The 22,866-nt window shown below is 45.6% G+C and overlaps 3 protein-coding genes across 3 annotated transcripts; 1 reads left to right on the top strand and 2 right to left on the bottom strand.

Annotated features, from left to right (window-relative positions):
* Nucleotides 1-261: 261 nt before the first annotated feature.
* Nucleotides 262-9,070, bottom strand: LOC131481287 (putative KHDC1-like protein). The gene is made up of 4 exons (XM_058669626.1): nucleotides 9,051-9,070; nucleotides 3,173-3,291; nucleotides 2,845-3,027; nucleotides 262-479 (listed from the first exon to the last, which is right to left on the bottom strand). Exons 1-4 carry the CDS (start codon nucleotides 9,068-9,070, stop codon nucleotides 262-264), a joined length of 540 nt encoding a protein of 179 aa, XP_058525609.1.
* A 3,900-nt stretch (nucleotides 9,071-12,970) lies between these two features.
* On the top strand, nucleotides 12,971-14,576 carry LOC131481285 (KH homology domain-containing protein 1-like). Its single transcript, XM_058669618.1, has 4 exons — nucleotides 12,971-13,085; nucleotides 13,233-13,415; nucleotides 13,722-13,774; nucleotides 14,538-14,576. The coding sequence occupies exons 1-4, from the start codon at nucleotides 12,971-12,973 to the stop codon at nucleotides 14,574-14,576; spliced, it is 390 nt and encodes a 129-aa protein (XP_058525601.1).
* A 6,093-nt stretch (nucleotides 14,577-20,669) lies between these two features.
* Nucleotides 20,670-22,487, bottom strand: LOC131481284 (putative KHDC1-like protein). The gene is made up of 4 exons (XM_058669606.1): nucleotides 22,373-22,487; nucleotides 22,043-22,225; nucleotides 21,587-21,735; nucleotides 20,670-20,744 (listed from the first exon to the last, which is right to left on the bottom strand). The coding sequence occupies exons 1-4, from the start codon at nucleotides 22,485-22,487 to the stop codon at nucleotides 20,670-20,672; spliced, it is 522 nt and encodes a 173-aa protein (XP_058525589.1).
* Nucleotides 22,488-22,866: the final 379 nt, after the last annotated feature.

The following is a 22,866-nucleotide window of genomic DNA, read 5'->3' as shown; positions in this document are numbered from 1 at the left end:
TTCTGACTGTGTCTGGACTTCTCTCTCACCCCTTCCTGCCCCACTAGGGTTCTGTGGTATTCAGGAAACTCATTTTTAAAGTCAGTTTGTCCACAGAAACCTCTTTGAGGCTTTGAAAACCAATCAAACACATAACACTTCAAATCACATAGCTGCTTTTACTGGACAACTGCACAGCGTAAGAGCGGGAAAGGGAGTACCTAAAATTCAAACATCTTGGCCAAGGGTAACGCCACAACCTTCCCTCCCTCTTTCAGCTTCTTATGGAATATGACGCCTCATGACGGATACGAAAAATTCAGGGGGTTGAAAACAATCACTCCAGGGGAAACTGGAAGCTGGTGGAACATCAAGAGAGACGGTCCCACTCAATCTGGAGGCCAAAGAGAAGTAACCAGTGTTGGGCTGCATCCTGACAGAGTTGTAGAAGTCAGTCTCGTTCAATGGTTGGTTCTGGACACGCTGCAGCATCTGGAGGCCTGGGGAAGGGAAGCCCATAGTTAACAAGGACCACTCCACAGCAGGCTAGCACTGCCACAGCGACATTATGGAAAAGTGACCTGCCTCAGCCGTGCTCTTCCCAGCTGACTAGTTGTGTAATTGCTCCGTATGTTCTCCTCCCTGAGTGATTTCTGGACTCATGAATGCCTCTGGCTGCTGGCCCCTTCTTTCCCAAAGGACTCAGGGAACATCTGGGCTTCAGTCACCTAATGAATTCTTCAACAACTTATACAGCAACATACAACTCTGCTAGGAATCTACCATCGGGATCTCAACTCAGGGCTGGTGTTTTGGAATAGCCGTTTAAGAATGGCCTACGACGACTGTATCTTGTGCAAGTGCAGATTCAAGTCCTGGCTGCCCCACTTTCTATTAGCTGCCCTCCAATGCACCTGGGAAAGCAGCAGAAGATGGACCAAACCCTTGGACGCCTGCACTCCTGTGGGAGACCTGGATGGAGTTGCAGGCTGCTGATTTCAGATTGCCCCAGTCCTAACCAGGCAGCCATTTCAGAGGCTGAACGAACAGACAGAAGATCGCTCTCTCCCTGTGCCTCTCAAATTCCACTTTTCAAAAAAATCAACCTTAAAAGAAATGCCACCTGAGACACTAGGATTCAAGTCCTGGCTGTGTCAGTTCTGCCGTAATGCTGTCAATGTGCCTGAGCTTGGACCCCTGCCTCCCATAAGGGAGACCCAGATGAAGCTCCTGGTTTCTTGCTTCACTGTGGCCAGGCCTCAGCTGTTGTAGCCATTTCAGAGGTAAACCAGCTGATGGAGATCTCCTTCTGTTGCTCTCTCTCGATCTCTGCTTTTGAGATAAAATCTACCAGGGCCGGCAATGTGGAATATCAGGTTAGGCCTATGCCTGGTACTCAGGGATCCCCAATGGGTGCTAGTTCAAGTCCTGCTCCTCCACTTCTCACTCAACTCCCTGCTAATGGCCTGAGAAAGCAACAGAGGAGGGCCCAAGTTTGGGGGCTTCTGCACCCACATGGCAAATCCAGGCAAAGCTCCTGGCTTTGGACTAGCTTGGCTCTGGCTATTGCAGCCGTTTGGTGAGTGAACCAACAGGTGAAGGATTCTTTCTCTCTCCTCTCTCTGGAACTCTGCCATTCAAATAAATTTTTTAAAAATACATCTTATGAGTTTGCTACAATGATTCAAGGACAAAATCCTCTCCTCACATTGCATGTGCCAAAATCCCATTTGGGTACCAGTTCATGTCCAGCTGCTCCACTCTGATCCAGCTCCCTGTCTAGCTTGGGAAAGCCACAAGCCTGGGACCCTGCACCCACAGCGGAGACCTGAAAGAGGCTCCTGGCTTCAGATAGGCTCAACCTTAGCCATTTTGGTCACCCAGGGAGTGAACCATCAGATAGAAGACCTTTCTCCCTTATCTCTTCTTATCTGTAAATCTGATCTGCCTTTCCAATAAAATAAATAAACCTTTAAAATAAAGAAATACATATTACCCCAAAATAAATGTTTTTTTAAAAATATCTTTTTTTTTTAATTTATTTTATTTTTCTTACAAAGTCAGATATACTGAGAGGAGGAGAGATAGAGAGGAAATGGAGCTGCCGGGATTAGAACCAGCGGCCATATGGGATCAAGGCGAGGACCTTAGCCACTAGGCCACACTGCCGAGCCCAAAAATATCTTAACTGGGGTATGGAAGATTTCTCTGCACACCCGTCCTAAACACGCTCACCTAAACTGTTGACATAAAAAATTATAGAGTTAGACCGCCCGAAAAACAGCCAGGTTCAGCAAAATCATGCTTCAATGCTATAAACTGCTAAATACTAAAATTAAAATAGGCATGAGACAGCTGAATAGCAATCTAAGCCATTTTAAGGTGTATAGACCCAAGTTGAATATAAACCAAAATTCAAATGTCTATGAAGAAGTCACAGGTTGTGGTTGAGAACCTGCATTTTCCTATTAACATATTGGTTAATCAATACCATGTCAATTAATGCCATAATGTTGTAAATGGTTGGAAATATTATGTTGGGCCTTTAATTGATTGGGATGATACTCTGCCGGCTCTTCCTTCAGACCAGAGATGGTCTCACCAAGAAACCATTGAACTTACCAGGACAATAAGATGCTGGACTTTATGCTTGGTAAATACCTCCAATGAAAGAATGTCAACTGAATTTGAACTATGGAAATGCAACAAGGGGGAGGGTGTGGAGAGGGGCGAGGGGAATCCCAGTGCATAAAAAATATATCACATAATGCAATGTAATTAATTTTAAAAAATGAAATGCAATAAAAATATATGCTTAAAAAAAAAGAAAAAAAATACCTCAACTACAATTTCATCAGCCCTTACCTTGGGCTCGTTGGGAGGAGTCTATGTGCCTCAAGCTCCAGAACATGTGCATCAGCCACCGGCGTGCATGACGGGGTCCAACGACGCTGACCCGAGTCTGTCCCTGGGCTGTGAACCAACTCTCCACCTGGATGAGGCTCTGGCTGTGTTCCTCAATGCTGCGAAGGTACATGTCACCGCGACCTGTGAGCAGAATTGGAGAAGAGATGTTAAAACACCAGTACTTGGGAAAACAGAGCTCTAAAGGCTGGAATCTGCGACAAGCAGGGTGGGGGAAAGGAAGTTTGGAAACTAGGTAGAGGGGGAGGTGTGGACAAGGGACACTTACCAAATATTTGCTCCTCTTGCTCCTCTTCAATGTATAATTCCATTGGAGCATTAAAGTTGTCAGGCACCATCCACCACGGCTGGCTGCTGAGGTTGCTCATGCCCACGTCCTGCACTGCTCTCACGTGACAAAGAACAAGGCGAAGAGGAAGCTAGTTGACAGCTAGCTGGCTCGCAATAATGAAGAAAGGCCCAGGACTGTCCTTTATATAGGCCTCAAACTCCCCACCCTTGACCCACCCTACCAAGATTATACAATCACTGCAGCTCCGCCCAAAACCCAAGAAAGTAGTTGCCAGTTCTCAGCTTGATCTTTTCATCTCAAGTTAATTTGCTTATCAGTGATGCCCTTGCTAATGTCCAGGACAAAACCTTTTTTTCATTCTACATACTTTTTTCAAAAAGAGTGATGGATTTATTTGAAAGGGAGAGTTACAAAGGGGAGGTGGAGACAAAGAGAGATCTTCCATCCTCTAACCCACTCCCCAAATGGCCAAAATGTCTGGGTCTGGGCCAGGGACCAGGAACCAGCACTTCATCTATGTCTCCCAAGCACTTGAGTCATCCTCCACTGCTTTCCCAGGCACATTAGCAGGGAACTAAGTAGGAAGCTGGGCTTCCAGGACTGGAATCTGGCACCCATCTGGTCCCACTTCATTCTAACTTCAAAGGACTTGAAATTCACCTACTTTGCTCTCACCATAGAAGGGGATTAAGAAGGCACTGGAGCAGAAAGGCTCCAGAGTGGGCTCCCTAGATTTGGACAGTTTGCAGCAGCCAGTAAGTGACTACACATGTGGGATTGCTTAGCGCCCAGACAACTCAAAACCATAGGGCTCACAGTGGGGGATGAGGGAAGTCTATTACAGGATTTGACTGATGAATTCCAAGCAATATTTAAGGAAGCTGAGATTCACGGATAAAAATGGGAACATCTGGCATTTGTGCTCGCATCTAGTCAATGGGAAGATTAATGAGGTCTGGATTGCAGAGTGTCATTGACTCTACTGATTTCAAACATAGTTTCAGAATTGCCTTGTTTCCTACTGGTGCATCACAATCCTGCCATGACCTGGCTGCTGAAAATACATGGACTGCTTTGCCACTGCCTGCAGGGCCAGCATGCTATTGTGGACCAGCTGCTCCAGTTCCAATCCATCCTCTTGCTAATGACCTGGATGAAACTCTTGCCTCCTGGCTTCTGCTTTTCCAATCTCAGCAGTTGTAGCATTGTAGCTATCTGAGACATGAGCCAGAATAGGAGACCTCTGTCTCTCCTTTCTCTTTCTGTAACTTTGACTTCCAAATGATTAAATAAATCTTTTATTAAAAAGTCAAATTTATAGAGATTTATATCAGAAAGTCAGATTTATAGAGAGAAGGAGAGGCAGACCGAAACATCTTGTGTCCGCTGGTTCATTCCCCAACTGGGCCACAACAGACAGAACTGAGGCAATTCGAAACCAGGAGCCATGAACTTCTTTAGGTCTCCAACACTGGTGCAGGGACTCAAGTTTTAGCCATCCTCGATTGCTTTCCAAAGCCACAATCAAGGAGATGGATGGGAAATGGAGAGGACAAGACAAGAACCAGCGCCTATTAGGGATTCTTGCAGGTGCAAGGTAAGGATTTTATCCACTAGGCTACCATGACAGGCCCTAAATAAATATAAATAAATAAACAAATAATATTTTATGGGCCCAGACAGTGGCTCAGTTAGCTACATCTCCACCTCGAAATGCCAAATATAAGCATCTGGTCATTTCAAAAACTAAATAATAATATCAAATCAAGATGGAAGAATAGGGTAAAGACACGTTTGAACAGATGGAGAAACATTAGCCAATATGAAACAGAGAGGGCACATTCCAGGAAATAGGAGAAAAGAGAACAACAGCAGAGGGGTACCTGGAGACTGACAGACACAGGAAAGCAGCAGACACAACAGTGTGGTGTTGCGGTGACTCAACCCAGTGCCATTCACCGAGTGGCAATCCAAATTGCACCAGCAGTCTAAACTCCACCAGCAACAAGGTGGGAAAAGATGTTCAACAGGACCTCAGGAGGTAAACCAAAGACCTGCCCACCCTCCTGGTCTGTTTGATTTGACCTGAAACAGAGACAGAGCAGCAGGTCCCAGATGGGTGATGGGGGAAACAGGGTGGATTTCACAGCCCAGTCCAGCCCCTAGAGCTGAATTAGGCGCCATTTTTGTTTAAGGAGGCAAAGGCAAGGGACAGTACTGCACATGCACTGGGCTTGGAGTGAACTCATTTCTGACTCAGTGAACTACAACAACGTGACATCCTACAGGCTTCACCACAGACAGGTCCGGGTAACACTCAGACCTGAGAGCCAGCAGATCAAGAACTCTGGTGGTAGCACATCAGGCCCCATTTCTTACAGTGTTTCAAAAGTTTTAAGACTGCAGAGAAAACAGTGAGCTGTGCATGTGCTTAGCTCTGCAAGAACTTACTGAGTTCAGTGCATTGCATGCACCGTTCCCACAGGAAAATAATACTGACTATGGCCTCATATGGGTCAAGATAGGTCCATGTGGCCCTCAAATCTAATGGCCAATAAGTTCTGGCAAGATCAGCACCACCACCAACCTAGTATATAGGACACCTGGTGTCTCCCTAATCCTGGGGCCTGCTCTAACCTTAAGTGGGAGAGAGGTTGTACAGACAACAGTGCAGCCTCAGCATGGAATCACAACAGATGGAGAGTTGTGAGCCAGAAGCTGGGGCTACGAAGACCATGGTAAAGTCTAACATAAGAACTCAGACATATAACTCACAGGAGGGAGTAACACAACAGACTGCAAACAAAGAGCCATATACGAATTGCAGTAAGTAAAATCGAACTGTAGATTTATGGGTTACACAGCTTAGAAACATGCCCCAAGGAGAAAAAATCTGATAACCAGAAGTACAATGACCAAGAGCAAAAGAAGAGACCGATGCACAATGAATATCACTGAAGGCTCCACTGCAAAGGAGCAAAAGTCTTTGCCAACCTCAGAGTTCACTGAGGAAGACATTGAGAAAGTGGAGGATACAGAATTCAAAGCACTTGTTATACAACTTATCAACAACAAGAAGCACATAATACAGTCATTCAAGGAATTTAAGGTATATGTCACACTGGAAATGAGTCAAATGAAAGGTGATACATCAGAAATGAAGAATACAGTGGAACAAATTAAAAGTACAGTGGAGAGGCTCCAAAGTAGAATGAAGGAGGCAGAAGAAAGAATCTCAGAATTGGAAGATATTTCCTGTCACCAGGGGGAAACAAACAAAAAGCTGGAAGCAGAGCTGGATCAATCTAAAACAATATTCAAGAATTGAAAGACACTATTAAAAGACCAAGTATAAGAGTTATGGAAGTTCCAAAGGTGCAGAAACAGAAACTACATTTAAAAATCTTTTCCATGAGGGCCCAGTGGTGGGCTAGCAGCTAAAGTCCTCACCTTGAACACGCCAGGATCCCATATGGTCGCCAGTTCTAGTCCCAGCAGCTCCACCTCCTATCCAGCTCCCTGCTTGTGGCCTGGGAAAGCAGTCGAGGATGGCCCAAAGCCTTGGGACCCTGCACCCGCGTGGGAGACCTGGAAGAAGTTCCTGGTTCCCGGCTTCGGTTCGGCACAGTACCAGCCGTTGTGGTCACTAGGGGAGTGAATCATCGGATGAAAGATCTTGCTCTCTGTCTCTCCTCCTCTCTGTATATCTGCCTTTGTAATAAAAAATAAATAAATTTTTTTTAAAAATCTATTCCATGAACTAATAAGGGAAAATTTCCCTAATCTAGAGAAAGAACTGGAAAACAACATCCAGGAGAGGCACAGAACTCCCAACACGCCTGATCTAAAGCCATCTTCATCACGACACATGATCATCAAGCTCTCTTCAGTTGAACATGAGGAAAACATGCTTAATGTGCACATGAAAAAAATCAACTGATATAATGGTATGCCAATTGAACCCACAGGAGACCTCTCACAGGAAACTCTACAGGCCAAAAGGAATGGAGTGACATATTCCAGATTCTAAAAGAAAAAAATTGTCGGCCCAGCAAAGCTTTCCTTTGTCTTTGAAGATGAAATAAAATTCTTCCACAGTAAAGAAAAGTTAAAAGAATATGCCTCTTCCAAAGCTGCCCTACAAAGGATACTTCAAGATGGTCTGTTGACAGAGAAAAGCAATAGCGCCCACCAAAACCAAAGGCAAATGTGAAGAACATCCAGCAAAATAACAACAGAAGACTAAACCAATGAACAACCCATTGCCAAAACAACAGAACGAAATTATCACCCACGGGACCAGCGTGGAGGTCTAGTGTCTAAAGTTCTACCCTTGAACACCCCAGGATCCCATATTGTCGCCAATTCTAATCCCAGCAGCTCCACTTCCCATCCAGCTCCCTGCTTGTGGCCTGGGAAAGCAGTCGAGGATGGCACAAAGTCTTGGGATCCTGCACCCGTGTTGGAGACCTGGAAGAGGTTCTGGGCTGCTGGCTTTGGATCGGCGCAGCACCAGCCATTGTGGTCACTTGGGGAGTGAATCATAGGACAGAAGATATTCCTCTCTGTCTCTCCTCCTCTCGGTATATCTGACTTTACAATAAAAACTAAATCTGAAAAAAAAAAGAAATTATCACCAATACATATCACCCAATGTAAATGGCTTAAAGTGATCAAATGTCATAGGTTAGCAGACTAGATTAAAAAACAAAACCCATCTATTTGTTGCCTACAGGAGTCACATTTCACCAACAAAGATCTGCAGACTGTGTCTCATCTAATGTTTTTGTTAGTTCCACCTCTTCAAGACACTTTCTTCTGATTAAATTATTCAATGACTCATAGATCATACAGAAGCATCGTTTTCTTCAAGAAGGCTCTTGATTTTCTTTTTCATTTCTTCAGAGACACATTAGTCATTCAGTAGCAGGTTATTTGACTTCATAGTGTTGTTAATTTCTTTTTTTCTTCCTCTTGTTGATTTTGTATTGTGGCTTTTTATTTAAGGGGATGTACAGTAACTGTGAAATGGAGACTGTCATATCCAGATGTGGGGTACGATGCGGTGTGCACTTGTGCTTCCAGGCAAAGATGGATTCCCAATGCAACTGTTTATCTTCACAATAGCATGCTGGACTCTCTGCCACTGTCCATGCCCGCAATGATGGACATAGGACTGTATATGAAGAACTATACTTTAGTAATGATATAGGGGAACTCAGGGAGCGGGGAGGGGACTGGGGAGGATATAAGGGAAATCCCAAGGCCTATGGAACTATATCATAAAATGATAATGATAAAAAGTAAAACAAACAAACAAAAAAAAAAGCTGTTGTGTTGCAAGCCAGCAGGTATAAATAAAAGCTGCAATATTAAAACTGATTTTTTTTGGAAAAAAAAAAAAAACTACTCTTATTCTGGAAAGAGGTTGTCCAGTTAGTTATATACCAACTATTTGGTAAGTTTTGAGAAAGTTAACCTTTCCTGAGATCATAACTTCCTAATTTGATTATAGTGTCTAATACACAGCTATGTAACAGTCTTTATTGGGAAATTTGAGATGTCCTACAAGTTCAAGTGTGTATTCTAGAGCTGAACTTTGTGAGAATCCTTGAGATTAAAATTTTGGTTACAAATATCTTTTAAACAGACCTTTCAGAACAGTTCTTTAGTAACAAACACAGTGAAATGTGCTCCCCATGTCACTAAGAAACAAACTGAAATTTTTTTAGTTGTAGAAGAGTCAGCAAGCAATTTTGTCCTCATCCCTGCAAATGTGTGAACTGGGGATGTAATTTGAAGGCAGCTCACAGGACCGTGTGAACTCCCTGTCTGGGACAGGTGGCTTGAATACCTGTCTTTAAGCAGGTGCATGGCCAACATCAAGTCACCACGCCTGGGTCCCACTTCAAGCTTTTCCTCTCAACACATCTGGAGTCTTATGCTGGGAAATTGAGAGTGAGCAGGGAGCCTCTGAGGATCAATTGTGAGAAATACCGCAAGCCCACATGTATATCTTATGCGGCAGACGGCACCTCTCAGGAGACCACAGATACCCCTAGTTTTTTGTTTTTTTGGTTTTTTTTTTTTTTTAAGATTTATTTATTTTATTGGAAAGGCAGATTTCCAGGAGCCAGGAACTTTTTTCCGGGTCTCCCATGCGGGTGCAGGGTCCCAAAGCCTAGGTTCCTTTGCGCTGTCTTCAACTGCTTTCCCAGGCCACAGGCAGGGAGCTGGATGGGAAGTGGAGCTGCTGGGATTAGAACCAGCGCCCATATGGGAACCCAGTGCATTCAAGGTGAGGACCTTAACCATTACACTGTCACACCGTGCCCAACACCCCTCTTTTTATTCTTTCTTTCTCTCCTCTGTCTTCCACCCCAGTGGTTTCTCTCCTCCCATCCTTCTCTACCAGGCACAGGGTGTCTTTCTTACCCTGGGTGGGCAGACTGCTTTTTTCAAAGACTTGGGACAAAATTAAGACCAAGATTTATTTCTGCCAGGGAAGAGGAAGCCAATGGGGAAACCATAGGGAAACCAAACTCTGGCCAACTCAGAGTGCAGAAAGCAACTACCCTACCCAGGAGCATGGTTCACATCCCACTCTGTCCTCTAAGAAGGAATGAGTGATACCGACTACAGCTCCTGGCTGGAGGCTCTGTTTCCATTATTTCAAATGACAGATTAACCAACAATCCAAGCCAATATCAATGACTTGATTACATCTGATGTTGCCTGTTTCCAAGTGTTCTGTGGGCTATTTCTTCAGCATTACTGAACTTTGAGGAAATTGTTGAGTACAGCAGATTATTACACATTATTACTTTCCTATGATTTCTTGTTATGACTTTTATACTGAGAGGGGGAAATGTGAAATTCTAAAACATTTATAAATGGCAACTGTGACATCAAGAAATTTGGCATTCTACTTGAGAAATCTGATCTAGCTAGTTCTGTACACATTTCAATCTTCACTTTCTAAATATTAGTCTTCTGCTGAAACAAAGCAACCAGTTAACATTTACAAGAAAGCTTTGTAAAGTCAGATTGCATGGGGCCCGGCGCGACAGCATAATGGTTAAATTCCTCACCTTGCATGCGCCGGGATCCCATATGGTCACCGGTTCTAATCCCAGCTGGCTCTGCTTCCCATCCAGCTCCTTGCTTGTGGCCTGGGAAAGCAGTCAAGAATGATCCAAAGCTTTGGGACCCTGCACCCACGTAGGAAACCCGGAAGAGCTCACGTCTCCTGGCTTTGGATTGGCACAGCACCGGCCGTTGCGGTCACTTGGGGAGTGAATCATCGGGCGGAAGATCTTCCTCTCTGTCTCTCCTCCTCTATGTAGATCCGCCTTTCCAATAAATATAAATAAATCTTAACCAAAAAAAAAGTCAGATTGCATGAAGAAAACATGTTTATAAAATAAGAAGCCAGTTCTTAAATTTTTCATGAATGATTATAAGAACCACTTTCCAATTACAATGGAGCTAAAAACACAGCTAAGGGTGTGCGGTAAGTTTTGTTAATTGAGCACAATCTTCAATAGAAAAGTCCCTGAATGGCAAGCATAACAGATGGAGGTAATTGTTTTTATTCAATATCTTCTTGTACGTGTGCACATTGAGTTTTGCATGAGTCCTGATGGAAGTACACTCATAGGAAGACAAGTAGATCTAAAACCTGAAGTATCAGCAATTTTCAATGAGCAGGCAAGAGTGCTAAACAAATGCAGAAATCAAACACAGTTAATATATTTATGGTCTATTATGGTCTTGTCTTTTCTTAATGATGATGGACAATAATTCCCAACATCATTTCCACTACATATGATGAACTTCATTGGTTATGATCATCATATTCCTGCCAATGGCTGCTTTAGGAAATAGCACTTGTATCTATCATAAAATGAGATGAAATCTGAAAGAGGCTTCTGGGATAGATTATGTCTATTCTGAAAAGAGACCAAAAAAAATGATTTTTCTTCTCTTGTCCTGGGGATTACTGTGTATATGATTTTGGGGAGCATTTATAAGTACCCTTTCTCAGGCCTGAAGAGCAGACCCATACAAATTGGAAGAAAAGAAATAAAAATCAGGTCTAAGCCTTTGTCATGTTATGCCTGGGCTTCCTCCTATTGGCATGATGTGTTCCTTCCAACTGATTTAAACAATACTTCTGATTACTGCATTTCTTATCCCTTTTAAATATTACTCATCCTGATTAACTGGAATTATCAATGTCACAATTTTGGAAGAGTGTAGGGCCAAATATATGCAACTCCTAAGACATAGTATTGGGATTGTTGTGATGGTTCAACTGGCTAATCCTCTGCCTTCAAGTACTGACATCTCGTATGGACAATGGTTCATGTCCTACCTGCTCCACTTTCCATCCAGCTCCCTGCTTGTGGCCTGGGACAGCAGTTGAGGACAGCCCAAGGTCTTGGGATCCTCACCCATGTGGGAGACCCAGAAGAGGCTCCTGTCTCCTGGCCTCAGATTGGCTCAGCTCAAGTCATTGCAGCTGCAAACATGGGCCTTGTTGTGGCCTATTTGTGGGATTATCCTGAGTGTTTGAAAAATACTTATTAACTGAACTATTTGACAGGCAGAATGACAGAGAGAGAAGAGGAGACACAGAGACAGAAAGATCTTGCGTGTACTGGTCCAGTCCCCAGAAGGCTGCAACAGGCGGAGCTGGACACGTTACTGCTGCCGGCGGTCCAGTATGCAGAGGACCAGCAAGGGGTACACTGTTGTTGCTGTTGTTCTTCTAAGACTTATTAAATGCATTCGAAAAGCAGAGTTAGAGAGAGAGAAGAAAAGGAAGAGAGAAAAAGACATACTGCCTTCACTGCCTCACCTTCAAATGGGCTTCATCCACTTGGGAAAAACATCATACCAAGCTCAGAGCACATCAACTTCTAGAATGATACAAAACAATTTGCTAATAAATTTCTACTAGTTTCCTTTTCTATGACAATTTTGTTGAAATCATCTCCCAAAGAGAAACATGTGTTTCAACTCTTGGAGTCAGTGACCCAGGCAGTGGTTGTGATGGAACAAGCTAAAGAAGGGGCACTCTGACACTGTGTTTGGAGTCACAGGAAGTCAGTGGCCCTCTGTGGCCAGAGGACTCCTTCAATATCCCCGATTCTTAGATCAACCCTTCTACGGCTGAGCCCAAATAGTCGCATTGTAGAAAACTGGTCGGTGTTTCCCTAAACATTTCTCAAAAGCACTCAGCTTAATGAAATTGTGACCTCTCCGCGAAACCATAATAAAAGGCTGAGGTTCCTACGTATTGGCCCTATGTGGCTGCAGTGTAATCAATGGCCTAGGCTTGTTGGAAAACACCTGTGTGGGCCTGTGTTGCCTGGGGTTCCTGTCCACATTTGGGAGTGTATTGGAGAACCTTGCTGTTGAGCAGCTTCCACCCCTCCAGTCCTGGCCCTGCAAACGCCCAGCAAAGGTGATTGCTTCCAAATTCTCAGGCATCACAGTGAAGAGCTTTTTGCCTCCTGGGCATCAGAGGGGCCAGCCCTGATTCGAGAGCCCAGCAGGTGTGATAAGCTTAGGATGAAGGCAGGCCTGGCTTGAGTGGATCTTGTTGGGAGAGGCTGCAGGAATGTGTTGTCTCTGTAGGGTGGGACCAAGGGAGGGTTCTTTGAAGACTATGTGTTAGGCAGGTGGTGGGCCCTTCTATACTCCTACAAGGCTTTGGCGAGGCAGCAGTTTCCTGGATTTCTCCCTGTGGAGAATCAGCTGGGAGCCATGTATGACCTGGAAAGGAGCGCCGACATCCAGAGGCCGTGGTGGATGGTGCTTGAGCACTTTGAGCAACCGTCTGTGCTTTACATCAAAGAGGAGCACGAGGAGCAAATATTTGGTAGGTGTTCTTTGGTGAGCCTCCTCTCCCATCCCTCTCTTGAGGCTTTTCCAGCCTGCCCTGCCTTGCCATGGCCTGGTGGCCGAGGATCCTTCCCCCAGGTGCAGGTGGATGACTCAGCCCTTCGGTCACTTCTTACATTCACAGGTCCCGGAGATGCCTCCCTTCACCACATTGAAGTCAACAGCCACACCCTCATCCAGCTGGAGAGGTGGTTCACAGCCCACGGACGGACACGGGTCAGTGTCGTTGGACCACTTCGTGCACGCCAGTGGGTGATGGACATGATCTGCAGAGTGGGCAGCCCCGACTCATCGGTTCGGGCCCAAGGTAGGTCTCCTTGTTTGCATTGTGGCAGGTGGAGAGTTCCTGGCTGAGCTGCATGGCATTATAGGAGGATGTCTTGGAGACTGGAATCAGCTGCTCCTGGCTCTGCACTGGGAAGCAGGAAGCCTCAGGTCTTTGTGTGGCATAACGGGACTCAGGGAGAAGGTGGTGGCAGGTGGTCATGGGTCACCTGGGGAGGCCATTGAGAAGGCAGCTCTCTCACCTACAATGTCCCTGAGGGAGGGGTGTTGGATTACATCGGTGCCACTGTCCTGAGCCCTCTCTCAGCTTCGGATTTGTCCTCCCCAGGCCTCGAGATGCTGCGGTGTGTCCAGAGCCGGCCCCTGACTGAGGACGACCTTGCTGTTGTTTTACCTGCAAGGCAGTCCATCCTCAGCAAGCTTCCTCTTCCCAGCAACTTTAACTTACCATCACTCTTGGGTTTCTGCTTCCCCTCGGTTTGAATTCGCTTTGCTGCATTCTGTTCCACTGGAGTTCTCTCGACCCATAATGAAAGCCTGACTTCCTGCGTGGAGCTGAAATCGGCAGACAAGTCTTGGTCTGGGCCTTGTGGGGACATTGGAATTCAGGGGCCCTTTCCTGCCCCTCAGCTCTGCAGAAATGTTCAATAAAATCAACTCTGGAAGATGCACATCCCTTGCTCTACATTTGCTTGTGTCTTTTTGGATGCGGGTAGAGAGCCCAGAAGGGGCTTCTGGCTACAAGCTGGGTGCTCAGGTTGAGGCTGAGATGCATTTGTTCGTGTGTAGGGTTTTGGGTGTCCAGGCTCGGGAAGGAAGCAGAGACAAGATGGTTGGTTGTAGCAGCAACTGCTTTTCCCTGCGTGCCACCTGCATAGAGAGCTCTGATGAAAAGAGGGCTTTCCGCGAAAAAGAAAGAGCTGCCAGGAAGTCCAGGATCGTTGAGGGTCCTCACAGGTGAACAGGGGTTCCCCTTCTCACTTTGTGATCCTGCCTTTCAAGTAATTCCATCAACAAATCTTTTGAAAGCACATATACTAATCCCATGAATAGGCTGCAAAACAAGGCCCTAGATTCCTAAAGCAGGCCATGAAGCCAGGTCCCCAAATCCAACTGCTTCCCTTCTAAATAACTAGATCACCAGGTCACCTCTTTGAGCCTGCTACTGAACAAAGAGCATTGAAAAATCGATAGGGTAGGCCCAGTGTGGTGGCCTTGCAGCTAAAGTCCTCGCCTTGAACGTGCCAGGATCCCATTTGGGCGCCAGTTCTAGATCCAGCAGTTCCATTTCCCACGCAGTTCCCTGCTTGTGGCCTTGGGGAAGCAGTGGAGGACCCAAGACTTGGCACCATGCACCCACGTGTGGGAGACCTGGAAGAGTTCCTGGCTTTGGATTGGTGTAGCACTGGCTGTTGCGGTCACTTGGAGAGTGAATCTTCGCACTGAAGATCTTCCTCTCTGTGTCTCCTCCTCTCTGTACATCTGACTTTGCAATAAAAATAAATAAAATAAATCTTTAAAAAACCCAAACAAGCCTAATGGGACGCCTGTTCTTGTTCCGTTTGCTCCACTTCCATGCAGCTTGCTGCTTCTGGCCTGGGAAAGTAGCAAATGATGCCCCCAGAACCTTGGGCTCTGCACCGAGTGGGAGGTCCGGAAGAGGTTCTGATCACCTTAGGGCCAATTCACAGGGTGAATCAGCAGATGGAAAACCTGTCTCCATGTCCTCCTCTCTGTAAATCTACTTTCCAATAAAGATAAATACATATATACAAACATTTTGAAATCAATTACATTTGGTCATTATGTGGTTATTCTATGGTCAGTTACTGGACAAAGGATAGCTGTATCAGAGTCATTAGAGAAAATCCCTCATGAATCAAGTGATTTGCCTTAGGAACCGGAAACAAAACGTATATTCTGTTATCATCCTTGGTAGGTACAGAAGTTTTGCTCACGGAGAGGTGGAGAAGGGTCTTGTTGCTCTGTGCTTTTATTTTTCCATATATATTTATTTATATTTGAAAGCCAGATTTACATAGAGGAGGCTATGGAGAAAGACATCCATCTGCAGGTTCACTCTAAATTGGCCTCAATGGTCATCACTGTGGGGATGTGAGCGGAGAGTCAGCAGTCTCCTCTGGGGCTGCGTATCTTTCTGCATGTCTCACTCTGTACACCTGCCTTTCAAATGATAATAAATTAATTTGGGGGAATAAATAAGGCCAAGCCCAGCCAGACCTTGCTCCACCTCTCCATGAGAAACCCCTTTGTGTCTACCCTTGATGATAGGATATTCTTGTGTTCCGGGATCCTAAGGCAACAGACTAGAAAACCACTGTTCCCTAAAATTTGGAGTAGGTACTAATGTTCAATGCCGAATTAAATTTTTTCTCACAACCAGACTCATGAGTGATTTTCTCTAATGAACCCCAATACTGTTATCTTTTTCAAGTTATTGACCATAGAACAACCACATAATGATCATCAAATTAAAGCGACTTGAAAATATTCTCCAAATGCCACAATTTGCAATACTTTCATCACCTCTAGTCTGGTATAGCACACTACTGTGTCTCTTCTACACTATTTTTAAAATTACTTTTATTTTTGTTGATTTTTACGTAGTTGATTATGGTGATAAATGTCAAGGTACAGGAAAGTGAGTCAGACCATTATTTCCACATTCTCTTTTTTTTCTTCTTGTATCTGGTAAAAAACAGAAGTTAGTGGGAGAAGTCACACTCAGTCTCCCAAACACCTCTGTACCCTGGGATGGAGGACAGCCACCCGACACCACCCCAGGTCCCTGATGCAGGGCATGCTCCGAGGGTCCTGCTCAAGAGGCTTTGATAGTTCAACAGTTCTGAATTACTGCCAGTCTTGCCACTCCAAGCATGTTGAAATCTTTCCAGAATCTGCTGGCTGACATAGTCCACTCTAGAGTCTCCGTTTGCCCAAATATTCACTGCCAATACTTGATTGGGGTAGTTGATCAATTTGTTTTGTCCTGCATCCTCTGTTGTACCAGGTGTCCCCTGTAGACTCCAATGTACTGCCATATCTTCCATGTGCACTTGGACATGCGGTCCACTGCTCAGTCTAAGCCACTGAGTAGGTCCGGCTCTGACACATGCACTCTTTGGTCAGACCATGGCACCGCGATACTTTCCATAATTCTGAGTTCAGCAATTCGATTAGAGACATCCCCAAACAAACTTTACATGAGGTGATCTCACACATGGTTCTTGTGTGTGCTTCCCAATACAGAGTCCGACACAGTCTTCACCCCAATCAGCTTATGCACATGCTGGTTGTTGTAACTGCTGGGTCAGTTCTGTCTCCAGCCCTGTCTTATACACAAGCCAATGGGTGTTGCAGCCTGGTCCAATCTTGTCCACCAAATACTCGGCCCTCACATACAACAATGAGAGCTGCAGCCTAGTCAGAGCAGCCCAAATAATCCCCACCAGACCTCCCCCTTCCCTGGTTCCCGTGCTTGCCAGTATGTACAGCAGACTGGTCTAGTTTGTCCCACATCCTATTCAGTTCTTATACATGTCAATGGGCATTGAAGCCTAGTTCAATACAACCAGTCCCACTCTCCAGCTCACACATTTGCTGGCAGGTGTCACTCTCTGTGTAGCCATGCCTGCCCCATTCCTGGTTCTCATGCTCACCAGTGTCAGTGGCAACCCAATGAGGAGGTACCCACTGTTTCCTTAATGGGCCTACTCCCACTCCCAGATCTTGTACTCTACAGGTGGTTCTGCAGTTTAACTTGACAGAATAGCCCCCCAGTGCCAGTATCTGCTAGCTGATGCTGCAGCAAAGCCCAACCAACCCACACCCACTCTGGCTTATGCCAGCACCAGTAGGAACAGTCTTCACAGCCAGGTTTTCCTCTGATCCAGCTAACACGAGCCATCAGGTGTTGTAGCCCTGCTAGCCTGTTCTGCTCTAATCTCCAGTCTCACGCTCCCCAGTAGAAGCACTGGTCCAGCAGGGAGTGTTGGGATCTGTGCAGTGGATGTGGGGGACACGAAGGTGTAAAGAGTATTGTTCCATTGCAGGCAGGGCCACAAGGAACTTCCCACTGTATGGCAGGGTCTAGCAGATGTCCCTACAGCCACCTGAATGCAGCTCTACTTTCCTTTGCATGGACACTGGATCACCCTGCAGAAGAATTCTAACTTATTCAGGCATTGTTTGCTACTGTGGACTTGGCTTTTTTACTCAATGTGAGCTTGGAGATTAATGTCAGTAATAACGTCTTGCAAAAGGGCCTTTTATTATTCATACTGTCTTGGCTGTCCCCAGTGACCTTATGCTAATCAAGGGACCTGTATTTAGGACTTCATTCTTTCCTTGATCTTTAGGTTCTCCTTTTCTTTGTGATACAAGATTGAGCTGTAGAATAAGACTTGTAGCAGGAACTTCTAGAGTTTTAGGTGAAACAAATGGCAGAATTATCCTTAGAAATACCCACTTGACCATGACGTAAAAAGTCTGAGCCAGAGTTTGACTGCTTCTGTATAAATAAAGCAGACAGCTTTCTTGCATTGTCCATTATGATCATGAAATTGTAGTTGTAAGGAGTTATTCAAATATCTGACCGGCGCCATTTCATTTGGTGCCGTGACCAGTCAGTTTCTCCCAGCACTTGGCCGCGTGACCTTAGGGCCTTCAGCCACTACCCAGATCCGAACCATGAGAACTGCGATGCGTCTATAACTGTCTTCATCTGCACCACCGAGACTCGTTAGCAGTCATCAGAATCCGTCTCCATCTGCCCGCTAGTTCACGAATTCATCTCCAACGGCATGTTCCTGATTTCACCTTCTTGGCCTGTTCCTGACTTCACCTGAACCTGCTAGTTTCAGAATTCTCAACCTCCACGTGGCCGTCCTTGAATTCATCTGACCTGACCATGCTAGCATCTGCCTCCATCCAGCAATGACATGACCCAAATACATGCTCCCGGTACTCCATCTCCACGTGGAGCACACGAGGTATTCACCATCTTTCCGAATGCTAAGTTGTTGCATGCATACACTGCTATAGGTAGGGTTCCCTCTCAGCCCTTGGAGTTTTGGATGTTGCTTGGCACATTTGTGCTTCTCCAACTAGGTCTGATTTTCCACTTTTACGAGCTTTTAGGAGACCGGCTCTGTAAACTTGTAAACCCTGGCCAGGTGCCATGTCTCTTAGCTGCTGGGCTGGAAGTCCCCCGACCACTGGGTCAGTGTGGCGGTCCCCTGTACCTCCGAGTCAGGCTGCTGGGCTGTTAATGACTTCGGATACAGGCAGTGTTTTGGGACCTGGCTTGTCCCTTACGTAGGGGGTGAGGACCTTCTAGGAGAGCCATTTTTTCCTGACCACTGGGTCCAACTGCTGGGTCATTTTCACGGACCAGGTCCATGTGGTAATCAGTCCTGAGTTTTAATCATGGGGGCTATTTTTTTCATCGCCAGTTCCTCCTAACACCCCCTTGGGCTGTCTTCTAGCAAATTTAGAAACCTTTGAATTGGCTCATTACCTAAAACGTAAAACTCTAATATGCCTCTGTAATGTGGATTGGCCCCAGTGTTCCCTAGCTAACTCCTCCAAGTGGCCGGTTGATGGCACTTTAGATCAGGGCATCCTTCGGAACCTAGCTAATTACTACATGCATTCGGAAAAATGTGGGGAGGTCTCATTCCCTGTTTACTCTCAGCTTTCTGTCTGTCTTTTCCATAGTTTTCTAGCCATGAAATAGGGAACCCCAGTGCCCTCTTCCAGGGCTCTGGCACCCCATGCTTTCCCCATCTCTCTCTCTTTTTTTTTTTTTTGCTTTTTTTTTTTATTATTCATTGATTACATTGTATTATGTGATACAGTTTCATAGGTACTGGGATACCCCATCTCGTTTGTCATCTTTCTAACAAACCCCCATCTTATCCTTCTCCATCTGTGGTCTCAGCCCCCATCTTATCTTGTCCGCCATTTTGCCTTTTCTCTCCCTTCCATCCCCCTCTGTCTGGAGGTCTCCATTTGCTCTCCTCATTGGGTAGCAGACAAAGATTTCCTGTTTAAAACTTTTTTCCTGCTTTAACCCGTGGCCTAACTTGCTCTCCCAGTTTCTTTTGACTTGACCACACCCAGCCACCCTTAGGGCCTAAATTTCTTTAGCTTTCCCTCCCACCTCTTAGCTGAGAGGGTTGGAGTGAGAGATAAGTGATTTAACCTTTCTTTAAAAAAAAAAAAGAGCAAAATAAAAAAAAAAAAAGAAAAAAGGCAACTTGTTCCGGAACTTAATGTAAGAGTTATATGTAAAATAATCTGTTGCTATTGGTACAACTGTCAGAATATCACTAAAGTCTAATGAATTTATTGCATTAATAATCACATTTGTTATCCTAATGAATACGGACTAGAGGCCTAAATAGTACAAATGTGTGTGAAGTCCTACAGGTGGTTCCATAGTATGTTGTGTGAAGTAAATGGATATTTACATTTGTTGATACTTTATAATTCTAACAATGAATGCCTCATTTTCTAGGTTCTAGTAGATACTACTGCATCCATTGCAGATAGAGCTAAAGTTAAACAGTAAGCTACAGGTTCCAACTAAAAGCATATTTAATTTGGTTTGCTGAGAGCAAGATATAATTCTAAATAACTGGTAATTTAAACTGGTAACTTTAAAACTTTTTAAAAAACTTAACAACAATACAATAAAATAGATTAAAAAAAAAGAAAAAAAACTTTTTAAAAAACTTTAAACTTGTTTTTCAAAAGCTATTACAAAAGTTGTTTTGTTTTATAATGAATGTTACCTTGTATGCATGTACATGTTAACGTGGTAAGCTATTCTATTCTATTCTAATTGACTTATAGATGAAAATGTTTGTAGATGAGAATTGCTAAGCTAAATCTCTTAATTTTGATTTAAACAAATCCTTGAGATTAGGACTGCAGAGAAATCCTCCAGCTTCTTAAAATGCTTGAGGAATGAATTTGAGAATATTCCATTAGATTCTATGTAGACAAGAACAGGTGATGTATAGATGCTAGATTCTTAATTGCCCTGGACATTAGGACAGAGCTTTAGAAACTTACAAATGGAACCTGAAAGTATCCTGATATCCTCTTAAAGGGGTCACTATGGTCTTTTACCTTAGAGACCAGGAGGGGATCCCATGGCAGAGCAGGATGAGAGAGATGTGTGCCCCTGGTTCCAGTGAGACCCCCGGAGACTTCCCAAGTGCACTTCATTGCAGAAGCAATGGACACTTCACCAAGGATCATCAGAAAGGACATCCAGGGCCATGTCCCAACTATCAAAGATGTCAATGGAGATATCCTGTCCCTGAAGACCAAGTACCAAAGAGGTCAATGGAGATATGACTGCCCCTGAAGGCCAAGTACTTCATTTCCGATTGGATCTCCCGCATGGGACAGAAGCAGCCCAGGAACCTGCACAGGCTCAAGGCCATCCATTGACTTCAGTGACACCTCGGAACAGCACCCAAGAGCCCCAGGAGATACTCACAGTGCAAGAGAAAACTCTAAGTTTCCATCAGGACATTGCCTTCTCTGTCCTAGCTAGCTTTGGCTTCTTCCCTCTCTTACAGTGACCATCAGGGCCTCTCAGGAGCCCCAAATTAGCTTAGGTGACAGACTAACCTAGAAGCTCAGAAAAGAAGCTTTTCTGGGGAAAAGGTAGTTAGCCTGTAACTGCTAGGCCTGTATCACTGACCAGGCTCTTGACAGAGCATGTTTGCCATCTCCCTCTTCAGTTTTACTAGCCTTCAGTGAAGTAGGATACTTTAACTGTCATAAGGCAGATTTCATGTCTTCCTCATGTGACAAGTTAATGCTACAACCATCTTCTTTCTGGTTCCTTCGTGAGCCTGGTCTCCCAAAAACCCTTTATACATGCACACAGCTTGAGCATACAGCTTGCACCCAGAAACCCACATCCAAAAAGACACAAGCAAATGCAGAGCAAGGGATGTGCATCTTCCAGAGTTGATTTTATTGAACATTTCTGCAGAGCTGAGGGGCAGGAAAGGGCCCCTGAATTCCAGTGTCCCCACAAGGCCCAGACCAAGACTTGTCTGCCGATTTCAGCTCCACGCAGGAAGTCAGGCTTTCATTATGGGTCGAGAGAACTCCAGTGGAACAGAATGCAGCAAAGCGAATTCAAACCGAGGGGAAGCAGAAACCCAAGAGTGATGGTAAGTTAAAGTTGCTGGGAAGAGGAAGCTTGCTGAGGATGGACTGCCTTGCAGGTAAAACAACAGCAAGGTCGTCCTCAGTCAGGGGCCGGCTCTGGACACACCGCAGCATCTCGAGGCCTGGGGAGGACAAATCCGAAGCTGAGAGAGGGCTCAGGACAGTGGCACCGATGTAATCCAACACCCCTCCCTCAGGGACATTGTAGGTGAGAGAGCCGCCTTCTCAATGGCCTCCCCAGGTGACCCATGACCACCTGCCACCACCTTCTCCCTGAGTCCCATTATGCCACACAAAGACCTGAGGCCTTCCTGCTTCCCAGTGCAGAGCCAGGAGCAGCTGATTCCAGTCTCCAAGACATCCTCCTATAATGCCGTGCGACCCAGCCAGGAACTCTCCACCTGCCACAATGCAAACAGGGAGACCTACCTTGGGCCCGAACCGATGAGTCGGGGCTGCCCACTCTGCAGATCATGTCCATCACCCACTGGCGTGCACGAAGTGGTCCAACGACACTGACCCGTGTCCGTCCGTGGGCTGTGAACCACCTCTCCAGCTGGATGAGGGTGTGGCTGTTGACTTCAATGTGGTGAAGGGAGGCATCTCCGGGACCTGTGAATGTAAGAAGTGACCAAAGGGCTGAGTCATCCACCTGCACCTGGGGGAAGGATCCTCGGCCACCAGGCCATGGCAAGGCAGGGCAGGCTGGAAAAGCCTCAAGAGAGGGATGGGAGAGGAGGCTCACCAAAGAACACCTACCAAATATTTGCTCCTCGTGCTCCTCTTTGATGTAAAGCACAGACGGTTGCTCAAAGTGCTCAGGCACCATCCACCACGGCCTCTGGATGTCGGCGCTCCTTTCCAGGTCATACATGGCTCCCAGCTGATTCTCCACAGGGAGAAATCCAGGAAACTGCTGCCTCGCCAAAGCCTTGTAGGAGTATAGAAGGGCCCACCACCTGCCTAACACATAGTCTTCAAAGAACCCTCCCTTGGTCCCACCCTACAGAGACAACACATTTCTGCAGCCTCTCCCAACAAGATCCACTCAAGCCAGGCCTGCCTTCATCCTAAGCTTATCACACCTGCTGGGCTCTCGAATCAGGGCTGGCCCCTCTGATGCCCAGGAGGCAAAAAGCTCTTCACTGTGATGCCTGAGAATTTGGAAGCAATCACCTTTGCTGGGCGTTTGCAGGGCCAGGACTGGAGGGGTGGAAGCTGCTCAACAGCAAGGTTCTCCAATACACTCCCAA

This window comes from Ochotona princeps, chromosome 1 (genome assembly GCF_030435755.1).
Source record: "Ochotona princeps isolate mOchPri1 chromosome 1, mOchPri1.hap1, whole genome shotgun sequence".
Classification (NCBI taxonomy): domain Eukaryota; kingdom Metazoa; phylum Chordata; class Mammalia; order Lagomorpha; family Ochotonidae; genus Ochotona; species Ochotona princeps.
This window is presented reverse-complemented; position numbering and strand designations above follow the sequence as displayed.